This window comes from Notamacropus eugenii, chromosome 5 (genome assembly GCF_028372415.1).
Source record: "Notamacropus eugenii isolate mMacEug1 chromosome 5, mMacEug1.pri_v2, whole genome shotgun sequence".
Lineage (NCBI taxonomy): Eukaryota > Metazoa > Chordata > Mammalia > Diprotodontia > Macropodidae > Notamacropus > Notamacropus eugenii.
In genome coordinates this window covers 29,355,064-29,366,919 of record NC_092876.1, presented here as the reverse complement: position 1 = coordinate 29,366,919, position 11,856 = coordinate 29,355,064, and the positions used below count along the sequence as shown (strand labels likewise).

At 49.5% G+C, this 11,856-nt stretch overlaps 1 protein-coding gene across 2 annotated transcripts; it reads left to right on the top strand.

The window, feature by feature from the left end:
* The first annotated feature begins 6,712 nt into the window (after nucleotides 1-6,712).
* On the top strand, nucleotides 6,713-10,997 carry SELENOW (selenoprotein W). 2 transcript variants are annotated; one of them, XM_072608126.1, is made up of 6 exons: nucleotides 6,713-7,084; nucleotides 7,384-7,408; nucleotides 7,523-7,576; nucleotides 7,918-7,992; nucleotides 8,166-8,258; nucleotides 8,447-8,977. In XM_072608126.1, the coding sequence occupies exons 1-5, from the start codon at nucleotides 7,056-7,058 to the stop codon at nucleotides 8,241-8,243; spliced, it is 261 nt and encodes an 86-aa protein (XP_072464227.1). In that variant the 5' UTR covers nucleotides 6,713-7,055; the 3' UTR covers nucleotides 8,244-8,258; nucleotides 8,447-8,977. The 2 variants fall into 2 exon arrangements, with proteins under 2 accessions (XP_072464227.1, XP_072464228.1); XM_072608127.1 differs by lacking the exon at nucleotides 8,447-8,977 and adding an exon at nucleotides 10,772-10,997 and having other exon boundaries at nucleotides 6,723-7,084.
* Nucleotides 10,998-11,856: the final 859 nt, after the last annotated feature.

The window sequence follows — 11,856 nt, the reverse complement described above, 5'->3', positions numbered from 1 at the left end:
GAGCACGTTAGAGTAGGGGTTTCTTTTATGTATATTTTGGACTAAATGGTTGCTAAGAACACTTCATATCTCCAATACTGTGGTTGTATAGCATTAGAGAATTGCCTGGGACTCTGACAGGTCATCGATTTGCCCAAGATCACACAAGTGTCACAGATAAGACTTGACTGACTCCAAGCCAACTATGCCTCAACGCCCCAGTGAAATTCTGATTCGAAGATTCTAGCGTACTACAAAATCTGAGATTCTTTGATTCTAAAATTCTGTGATTCTGAGACTCTCATTTCTGACATTCTCTGTTTTTAAGAAACTGTGACTTTATAATTCTATGAAGTCTGAGATTCTATGATTCTGAGATGCCGTTGTCTGTCCTTATCAGAGATAGAAGGGAGACATGAAGGATGTGGGATAGGTGTCCAGACAACAGCCAGGATTTCCCAATCCAGCCTAAGCCTCCCTGAGATATCAGGTTCCCTAGTCCCTGTTACTGTCCCGCTTCCAGCCTCAGAGGGTTGGATGTTTTGAGCATACATAGTATGGGGTGCGGGAAAAGAGCGCCTACAGGAGGGGGAAGGAAAGGGGGGAGGATAGAGAAAGGAGAATAGAGGATGGGGGTGAAAGGGCAGGTAAGGAGAATTTGAGACCATCTGAGACTGGGAGGTCCCAGAGACTCACTATTCTCTGTCCTTCCACTGTACAGATGGAGAAACTGAGGCCCAGAGAAAGAAGAGTTCTTAGAGGGATGAACTATACTTGTAATGGAAGTTGTCTGAGAAGAAACAGCTCTTGTGCCACCTCCCCCCAATTTTCTCCAGGAGGCTCTAAACTCCCCCCCACCCTTTCTTGTGACCTGGGGTCTTGCCTACTTCATTCACTGTAATTAAACCAATTGGCTCCAGCAGTAGCTCAGAGAGCTTAAGGAAAGAAGGTGGGAGGGAAGGTTAATGGTAACTAAAAATACCTGGTCCCCTCCCACCCCCAGGACCCCTGGGCAGAGCCTCATCCTGGCCTTCAGCAAGTCCAATTAGGAAGGGTAGGGTACCAGTGGGAGGCAGGGGAAGGAGAGCTGAACCAGGGAGAGGAGAGGGGAGGAGAAAGAGACAGACAGACAGACAGACAGACAGAAAGAGAGAGACAAAGAGACAGAGAGAGGCAGAGGGAGACAGAGAGAGATGAGAGACAAAGAGAGACAGAGGAGAGAAAGAGAGAGACAGAGAGACAGAGAGAGGACAGATGACAGAGACAGCGAGACAGAAAGACAGAGACAGAGAAAAACAAAGAAACAGAGAAAGACAGAGACAGAGAGAGAGAAACAGAGACAGAGACAAAGACAGAGGAGAGATAGGGAGGAGAAAGAGACAGACAGAAAGACAGGAGACAGAGAGAGAGAGACAGAAAAAGAGGGACAGAGAGACAAAGAGACAGAGACAGAGAGAGGCAGAGAGAGGACGCAGACAGAAACAGAGACAGAGGAGAGGCAGAGGGCAGAGAGACAGAGACAGACAGAGAGGAGAGACAGACACAGCAAGACAGAGAGACAGAGACAAAAACAGAGGAGAGACAGAGAGAGACTATACAAATGGGTACCTTCAGGTCTGTCCTGCACTGTCTGTGCAACGTTGTGGTGACCCTATCTGGCCTCTGTGTGTGCCTCTGTGTCTCACACAATGCTGTCAAAGGCTGTGGGCCCCTTAAAATGATACAGGCCACTAATCAATCAATCAGCAGGCTTTTATTAAGGTAGCCAGGTGGCCCAGTGGACAGAGCACTGGGCCTGGAGTCAGGAAGACCAAATTCAGATCCAGCCTCAGACACTTTACTAGCTGGGTTTCACCTCTGTCTACCTCAGTGTCCTCATCTGTAAAATGGCGATGATCATTGCACCTACTTCTCAGGGTTGTGGTGAGGATCCAATGAATTGATATTTGTAAAGCATTTTGCAAACCTTAATGCAAACTAGCTATTACTATGATTATTACAACCCTGAGACAGCCCTCCCTCACTCAAAACCAAGTCAAGTGCAAGTCATGTCATTATACCTCTGGTGGCAAGGTCTTCTTTGGCCACGAAGGACGAACACACAATCCTGAGAAAGGCATTGAGCTCCCTAGACCTCAGTTCCTATCTCTGCCTGATGAGGGGGCTAGACTGGTTGGCCTCTGAGGTATCTTCCAGGCCTGGGTCTGTGGATGTAGGAAATCCATTTAAGGGTCAAGAACTGTCCAGAAGAACTACTCTCCTGGGTTCCCCCAGAGGAGATAGATGTCTGTGTGCTGTAGGAAGCCTATGAGAGTCTGCCATAATACTGAGGCTCTAAATTACCCCAGACCTGCTTTCTCTTCATTCATTCATTCACTTTACACCCATTCTGCGGGCCCTGGACCCCTTGAGACAGTCTGGCAAAGCCTGTGGACTCCTCAGAATCATGATTTTAAATGCCTTAAATAAAATGCATTAAGGAAAGGAGGTGGGAGGGAAAGTTAATCTAATTCTATGGAAATTCAGTTTTCTAAATATTTTTTCAAAGTTCACAGTTAAGAACCCTTCCCCCGCACCCCCCCCAGCACCACACATCAGCAGAGCTGTAATCCAATCACCTTTCTGTACACAAGGGGAAACTAAGGCCTGGAGAATGGAAGGAGTCTGGCAGATACCATTCAGCAAGTGCAGAATCAGACCTCCTGTTATTGTATGATCCACCCTCTGGGGATGTGGGAAGGACAAGCAATTCTGAGAGACAAAGGATAACTGGGTTGCCTTGAGGCCTTTTCCTCTATATTCTTTTATGTTTTTTCTCTAGATAGACAGACACACTGACAGATATATAGACAGGTATGTGTGGGTCTCTATATGTACATACACATATATGTGTGTATGTATACATATGTGCTACACATACATACTCCTTGAGAATATAGACTGGTGTGTTCTTTGTAATCCAAAGTAGGCACTTAAAATGCTTGTTTTTCATTGATTGTCCTTAAATATAGCAGTAAACATTATATATAATGGCTATGTATATATATCTCTACACACATATATAACTTAGTTACATAGGTGCATGCATGAGTGTCTGTGTGTGGGTGTGTGCACGTGACTGTAAGTTTAACCAAACTTTCCAAACGTTTTCTCTAGGCCTCTAAAGCCCTCCCCCACCTGGCTCCAACCAACCTTTCAAGCCTAATTAATATTATATAATAATTTCTTTCATACACTCTATGTTATAGCCAAACTGGCCTTCTTGCTGGCCTTCCCATGAAACACTCCATCTCCATTCTCCATACCTTTGCCCCAGGCTGTCCCCCATGCCTAGAATACCCTCCTTCCTCATCTGTGCCTCTCAGAAACCTTAGTTTACTTGAAAGCTCAGGCCTTTTACAGGGCCACTAGATGGCGCCATAGTGCACAGACTGCCAGGCCTGAAGTCAAGGAGACTCATTTTCCTGATTTCCAATCTGACCTCAGACACTTACTAGCTGTGTGACCCTGGGCAAGTCACTTAACTCTGCCTCAGTTTCCTCATCTGTAAAATGAGCTGGAGAAGGAAATAGCAAAACGCTCCAGTATCTCTGCCAAGGAAACCCTAAAATGGAGTCACAAACAGTTGGACGCAACCGAACAACAGGTCTTTTATGCCCCCTGGTGTTCCCTCCAAATTATATACCATTTGCTGTATAGATATTTTGTACAGAGAAAGGCAGCAGGGTATAGTGGATAGAGAACTGGCCTGGGTTTAAATCCCATCCTTGACACATCCTGCGAAGACACTTAACCTCTCAAGAGGTCTAGACAACTCCCCAAGGATTACAACTTTACCAGGAGGCCAAAGGCCCAGTGCTGGCAGAGGGGAGTTCCTATAGTTCGGAAACCCCACTTCCTGTCCTTATATTTACCTATTTGTGTTATTGATGATGCAGCTGGTCAGAGCATTTGCAAGGCCTTGTGATCTCCCTCCATAGAAGGGGAGCTCTGGAGGACAGTGAAGGCTGAGCCTTGGCAGGGAACAACTGGTGCTAAGATAAGGGGGCCAGGGACTTAAGGGAAGAGGACAGGCTGCAGTCTGTCAGAATTCACCCCTAAGTCAGGATGGGGAAGGGAAAAGAGTAGAACCAGTTCACGAAGGATGGCCTGGGAAAGTACCCGAGGTCCGGGTGAGGGGTTGCAGGGCAAAGGGAGAGGTGGGATAACAGCAGGTTATGGTCAGAACAAGGACTTTCAGAGTTCCTGAATGTGGAAGCTGAAACCTTGTGGGTTATAAGATCAGGGTATGACTCTCTCTGTGGCTGAAGTGGACTCATAGAATGAGTCATAGGAACTAGGAGGTCAGAGGGAGCTTCAATATGTATGTTCAAGCCCCTTAATAAGAGAGGAGGAATTAGGGAAGAGGGGAAACTTGTGAGCCAGGGACTGAACTCATTGAGGAAGGAAGTGGAGCAGCTAGAGGTCTATAAGACAGCCCCCAGAATCTTGGGGTGAGAAATCTGAATTGAGTGACATTCAAAGGACTTGGGTTCCTGAGTGATGGAGGGGGAGGAAGAGCCAGGAAGGGCAGTGGGAACTCAGAGGATTCCCAGCCAAGTCACCAAGATGGCTTTAGTGAGAATAAGAAGATGCTGAGGTGGAGGTGGGAAAGGAGAAAGATTTGAGATGAAATCAACTTGGCTAACTATGGAACAGGCATTCCAGAGAGCACAGTGGTTTAGAGTGGGGAATTTGGGGGCTGGGTTTGAATGGGATGGGAGTAAGGGAATGGGCAGTGGTAGCTGGGAGTGGGAATTGACAGCTGAGAGTTCAGAATATAGATTGGGATTTGAATCAGAATTCAGATGGGCAGAGGATGGTGAGGTGAGAAGATGTTAATCATTAAGGAATGAGCTCAGGCAGATTGTCAGCGATTGGAAAGAAGTCCATTGAGGGTGGCTGAACCTTTGACCAGGTCACTATTAGCAGGTAGTGAGTGTCAGCTCCTGTCAGGCCCAGACAACAGGCCTCCAAGTGCCAGAAGGAGGCCAGATCTGTGAGTTCCAGACAGATCTAACCTGGGAGTGGCCTCCAAGGGCACAATTTGTGCCAAAAAGCACTCCCTAGGGAGTCCCTGGAGAGGCTACAGATTCACTGCGAAAGTATCACTCCCTAACTGGTCTTCAAGTTTCCCCCCACTACAATTCATCCTTGACACTGTAGCCAGCAGTGTTCTTAAATGTCACTCCTGTCAGAAACACATTTGACACTAACAAGGTATCAAGTAAAATTTATTGCAACAGAGTTCAGAGGAATTGAACACTTTGGCCAAGGTGGGCCCCCACCCTGTTTTCAGGAAGAGGGAGCACTGAATACAGAAGCAAGATGAGCTTTATACCATTACTCCAAGACGGGTCCTCCTACCAGGAGACAGATTGGTCCATCCTCCATTAGGCCACCATTTTCTCTACATGCCCATTACACAACCACCCTCGGTGCGATCCTCCCTCCCAAACATGCTTTAACATAGGACCCATGATCAGAAAATGGAGGGATAGTTTTATGCAGGGGGTGAGACTGTTCACATACATGAGGCTCATTAAGCAAGCGCAGTGTAGAAAAGCTTTCTCCAAGGTTATTCTAGGTCATTTTTCTTGGCTACTGCCAGCAAGCTGTCGATTTGGTTCCTTTATCAAAAACTTTGTAATTTTCTGAAGGCCACTGTCTGTCTGTCTTTTGATTGGTTGAGTCCACCTGCCGTCTGCCGGCCTTCTTATTATCTAACTTATTCTCAATGCCTTCATCAATTAACAATAACTTACTGGAACCTTAACTTTTGCTGTCTCACATTTTCCACTTCTCCCCACCTTCCTGATGGGTTCCAATGGCTCCCAATGGCTCACTGAAAGACACTTTCAGTTTGGCACTGAAAACCCTCCCCAGCAAGGCCCAGGCCCTTCAGCGACCCCTCCCTTCCAGTTCCTGGTGCATCCTCAGGCCTCCTCTTCCACCATTTGCCTTTGCCGTGCCCACACCTGGAACCGTCTGGCCCTTTACCTCCAGGTCTTGGCTTGCTTTGGGGCTTAGCTGTCACCCCCCTTCCGTCCCAGGCTTTTCCAGACCCCCGGCCCCCCTGCCCTGTAGGAGTCCCATCCATCTTCTCCCCCCTCCCCCCAATCTCGCCCTTTTCCTGCACTAGACCCCGAGCTCCTCCTGGACAGGGACTGGGTTTGGCCTTTGCCTCTCCAGGACTTAGCACGGTGACTTGCGCGGGGGATGATTAGCTTGATCGCACAGGGATAATCTGTATCAAACTGCTTACCGTCTCAAGGAAGGGGGAGAGAGAATTTGGAATTCAAAACAGTTTTGAAAGGAACATTAAAATAAACAGCTTGTTAACTGCCCGTCCTGAGAGTGTACGCGCCTGGAGGGCAGGGGCTCCTTTCGGTCTCCCCAGCGCTGAGAACGAGCTAAATATGTTTACTGGACCTCAGAGGCGTGGAGAGCGGCCAGGGCCGGTGGAACTGGGTGCGTGCCGGCCCAAACCTGCCCGACTGCACTGGGGAGGGCCAGTTAGGCCTGCCTCAGCACCCTCCAAAAGCCATCGGCGCAGGGAGAGGGGCTGCGATATGCAGCCCCCGCGAGGATGAAGTTACCGGTACCAGCAAATGATGGACGACTCAGGTCATTGCGGGCTGGAAACTGGGGTGGGAGTGGGGGGAGCTCCTCGGCATGGTCCGGCCCAGAACTCGGGCTTTACCATCTTTGCCCCAGGAGAGGGGGAGCAGGGTGGGGAAAGAGGCTTCCCTGGCTCCTGTTGGGTCCTCACGGCGTGGCCAGCCCCCATTTGGTCTCTCTAAGGGCCGGTTCCCGCCGCGCTGCAGGCGAAGCAGGGGACCTGGGTCAGCTCTTGGGGGGCTGCTCCCCCTCTCGCTCGCTCTCCCCCCGCCGCCTGCGAACAGTGGCCGCGCCCATAGAACGCGCTGTAACAGTTGCTGACCGCAGCGTTCTAATTTAGGACGCAGGCGGCGCCGACGGTGTTGCATTGTCCTGCAGCGCTCCAGCGGGTCCGGGACAAAGCCGGGGCTCCAGCCATGGCGGTCAAAGTGCATGTGGTGTACTGGTGAGCGGCTCCGCGCCTGGAGATCCCCCTGGGGGCCGTGCGCGGCGCAGACCCACGCCCGTGTGCACGGGAGAGCTCCTCTCTGGAACCTTCCAGGGGGGTCAAAACTGGGGCGGGGGTGTGGGGACCGTGCCGGAGTCGGGAGGGGCTGCCCACCTTGGGCGGGGGGGCCTCCAGGTGGGGGTGAAGGGGTTTGGAGGGAGTTCTCCCCCCTTCCCTTCTTGTTGCATTGGGTGTTCTCATCCTAACTGAGCGTCCTTTCTTCCCCCCGTCTTTGCCCGGTGTGACCCCCCTACTAGTGGTGCCTGAGGTTACAAGCCCAAGGTCAGTGGTCCGGGCTTGGGGCCCAGGGTGGAGGCGGGGAACGACGGGGAGGGCTGTGGAGGCGGGCCCCAGCCCTGTGTAATCACAGCCCCGTCTTCTCGTGCTCTATCTCAGTATGAGTTGCTGAAGAAGAAGCTAGAGGAGGAATTTCCTGGCCTCCTGAACGTCGTGAGTGTCTCGTGGTGGGTGGGTGTTGGGGGGGGGGGGGTGTCAAGTAACTAGAAATCTTAACCCCTGAGATTCCCGCCCAGATGTCTGCTGAGCGTGGGAGCTCTCGTCACAGCTCCCCAAATGGAGCTTTGCATTTTCTCTCAATATCCCGTTAAATGGGTGGGGATTTGTGGGTAGTACTCTGTAAATTCGGTGTCCTGGGCCTCAGCTCCTGGGGCCTTACCCTAGTTATGGGCAACACTTTGTCCCAACCCACTTAGCATTGTTCCAGAGCTGGGGGGAGGACGGTGCGGGAGGGCCCCCGTGAGAGCCTCACCCTCTTTCCTCCCTGCCCCCAGAATGGCGAGGGTACCCGGGAGGTCACCGGCTTCTTTGAAGTAACGGTTGCTGGAAAGCTTGTGCATTCCAAGAAGGTGAGTGGGGCTGTGCCTGGGGCTTCATCCCCATCTCCCCAGGCCAGCAGCTCCCCCGCGGGGGAGGGCCCTCTGCACAATGGAAGCTTTGAGCTGTTGGGCCCAGACCGTGACTGGAGGAGATGGGGGGAGGGGGCACTCCGCCTACGGCTCACCCTCTTTCTGCTCCCCAGGCCGGGCATGGCTTTGTGGACTCGGCAGACAAATACCTGCGGATTGTGGCAGAGATCAAGAAAGTCCTGGGCAAGTGAGGCCTGAAGGCAGAGGTGAGGGCCCCTCCATTTCTGCTTAAGGAAAAACTCCTCCCCTGGCCACTGCCAGGTGTGACCTTGCCCAGTTAAAAGGGGAGGGGCAGCAGGCTTCCTGTTCCCACAAATGTTTTCAGTTGCTTTTATCAAACAGGGGTCCAACCTTGAAATGTGGCTGCCCTGACCCTCCCCTTTCTCTCCTCTAGCTCAGGGGCCTTGTCCCTGTCCCTGCCCACGGTGCTTTATGACGGGAAGGATCGAAATGTCTTCCAGATTCCAGGTTCTTCCCTGAATCCCTGCATCTGTTGGGCTGGGACTGAGACCGATGCCCCTGGATCCTGCACTGAGTGTGTGTATGTGTGTCCCCTGGCACCTTATCCAAGGTCTCCAGGTCCTCTGGGTCTATTATACTCCTCTTGGATTCCTGCTTCTGCCTGCCCCAACTCAACCCAAATGCTGCTTCCCTTCCTTAGCTCCTCCTGGTTCTATCAGACCTTCCCTCTTCCCTGCTTGAGTATTGGCCCTGTCTTCTGGGTCCTCAGACATCTCTTCTGTAAAATGAAAGGGTGAGAGCCTCAGAGTTGCCTTGTATGTTGGAGAAGGGCCTTTTTCACCTTGACTGGAGATGGAAGGAGGTTCCTGCCTGGCCTGGCTTCATGTGGCCCAGGAAGGCCCATGGAAGCCCAGGGAAACAGTATTTACCACAAGGGCTAATTAATAAATAGAAAAAAATTAAATTTTGGTTGTGTTGGTCACTCTGGTCTTGTGCTGGGAGAGGGGAGGCAGCTCCCAGCGTCTCCAGGCTGGGAGGCTGGCTGGCCTTGTCTTATGGTCCCCAAGCTTTTCCTTTGCCAAATCCAGTACAGCAGGCTTTTACTTTGGACAGGGCTCTGTGCTAGGTCCTGGGAATTTAAAAAAAAAAAATGCAATTTGGCCCTCCAGGAGCTTACTGAGAAGATCAATCATGTGAAGTGACTGCTTCCCAAAGGAGGTCTCAGATAAGCTAAGCCTAGAATGAAGCAAGGGCTTTTTCAGGCAAGGTAAAAGTGCATTCTTGGCATCAGGCATAGCCTGGGCAAAGGCATGGAGGTGGGAGATGAATGATTAGGTTATCAAAGAGCTACAATGTGATAGGTATGAAAGTGGGGGAGAGTAATGTGAAGAGAGCTTGGGGAAGGCTGTTTAACTAGAATGAAGGACTTTAAGGGGGATTAGTGCTTTATCCTAGAATAACTAGGGAGCCGTTGACAGTTCTGAAATGGGTGAGTAATCTGGTCAGACCCATATCACCTGAAGGATTATTCTGGCAGTTCTGTGGAGCAAAGATTAAAAGAAAAGACCAGGGAATTGGGAGTCCAATTTGGGGGATGGGAGATTGGACTGGATCTCAAAGTTCTCTGCCTAAACGTGTTAGAATGATGCTTTAACCACAATCTAGTGGCTAGGTTTGGGGAATGGGTAGGATCAGGAAGTTCAAATCTGGCCTTAGATACTAACCATGTGACCCTGGGCAAGTCACTTAACCCTGTTGGCCTTGTTTCCTCATCTGTAAAATGGATTGGAGGAGCAAATGGCAAATACTCCAGTATCTCTGCCAAGAAAATCCCAAATGGGGTAAAGGACTTGACTGAAAAATGACAACTGGGTGGTGAAGGGAGTTTCCACACCAAAAGTCTGCCCTTCCCACTCTCAAACAGTGTGCTACATTCTTAACCCTTTTTGTGTCAAGGAAAGACCCCCTAAGCCCCTTCTCAGATTCGTGTTTGGTTTGGTTTTTTAAAATCATAGTTGAAGAAAATGCTAAATTCCAATAAGAGGGTTAGATGCAAATTTTTTTCCGCATCCAAATTCATGGACCCTCTGAAACTGATCTACAAACCTCAAGTTAAAAATTCCTACTCTAGATCTTTGCCAGAAATTGAAAATTGCCAGTTCACTGGTCTAGTCTTCGCAGAAACCACTGACTTCTGTGTTTTGAAAATCAGAATGACGTTTGTCCTTGCTGTTCCTCTCCTTTCCTCTGTGACTTTTGGAGGTCACTGACAGTGGTGCAGGACTCACTTTTCGTAGGGTTCACAATTCATTGAGGGAAGCAAGGGGTACTCAATCCATTTGGGCTGTCTGCTCTCCCTCAGCCATTCTGCACAGTTCCAGTTCAGAAAGCGTCCTCCTTGGCAGAGAAGACAGGCAAATTAAAAACCGAGCAGCTCTGGCTTCTCTCTGTCATCAGCCATCACTGTCTCATCCACTTGAGGGATATATGGTCCTCTCCCTCCTTCCATATTTCTCTTTCCACTTTTAAAATAATTTATTTTTCAGTGAAGAAGCATTTATTTTTTCTCCCTCCCACCCCTCCAGTTGAAAAGAAGAGAAAAATAAAAGCTTTGTGACAGACAGGCATACCCTTTGACCCAGCAAGATGCCCCCGAAGAGATCAAATAAAAAAGAAAAGCACCCATCTGTATAAAAATATTTGTAGCAGCATTTTATCATGGCAAAGAATTGGAAACTGAGGGGATCCCTGTCAACAGGGGAACGGCTGAACAAGCTTCTGTCAATGAAGATGACGGAACTGCAAGAAATGAAGGGGAGGGTTTCAGAGAAGCTTCAGTGACCTGGCTGGCATCACACAGGCACTGGATTGGAATTCGGGTCTTCCTGACTCCAGGCTCAGTGTTCTATCCTCTTCACTACCTGGCTGCTCCACAGGCCTTATCTCACCAAATCAGTGATAATGATAAAATAAAATTTATCTCCCTATTTTAGGATCTCTAGGTTTTTGTTTATTAGCTATACTTTTGTGTATAGACATCTGAAGTAATGGGGTTTTTTGTCTCCTGTTTCGGAGCATCTCCGCTGCTATTGGGTATGGTATCTAGCTTGGTGGGAAATACATAAGTCTTTTCAGTATAAAGCCCTTTGAATTAAGTTTGCAAGATTAAAGCAAACATTCATAGCAACGTTTGCTAGGTACACTCCATCCCTGGCCAAGGAACTGCTATTCCCTTATTTTAGGTCAGGGACTAGAAAAAAATCCAAATCCCATTCTCAGATATATTCTTAACTTTCATCCTTTTCCCTCTGTAGCAACCCACATATTCACTTAAGACCTCCAGTATCTTTCCTATGACTGTTCTTTGGCCAAGCTTTTTTCCTTCAGACAGCACCCCTTGTGTCTCTGTAAATAATCACAAGGAGTGACTCAGCCCTGTTCTGGCAAGTTTGGGGATATTCTCTGCTGAGTCTTGGACATGTACCCCAGGAAGGCAGCAGATCTCTCCAGTCTTATCAGGGCAGAAGTCTTTCCCGGACCCCTACTCTCCTCCCACTTTCTGCCAGAAGCCTTTCCCAATCCCCCTCAACGCTGGCACCTTCCTTAGTTTACCATCTATAGTTTTGTGGCATGTGGTCTCTCCCATTAGACTGAGTTCTTTGAGGGGAGGGACCATGTTTTTGTCTTTATGTCCCCAGGCCTTAGGTACTTCATACAAGACAGACTGACTGACCCACAATGGATGGTCTCTTACCTTGCAGTACCTGTGGACTTCCTTTAACATCCTCAGAAGGCAAGCAGTCCCTTCCTCCTCTGGGCATCCTGAACCCTCCTTTTTAGGAA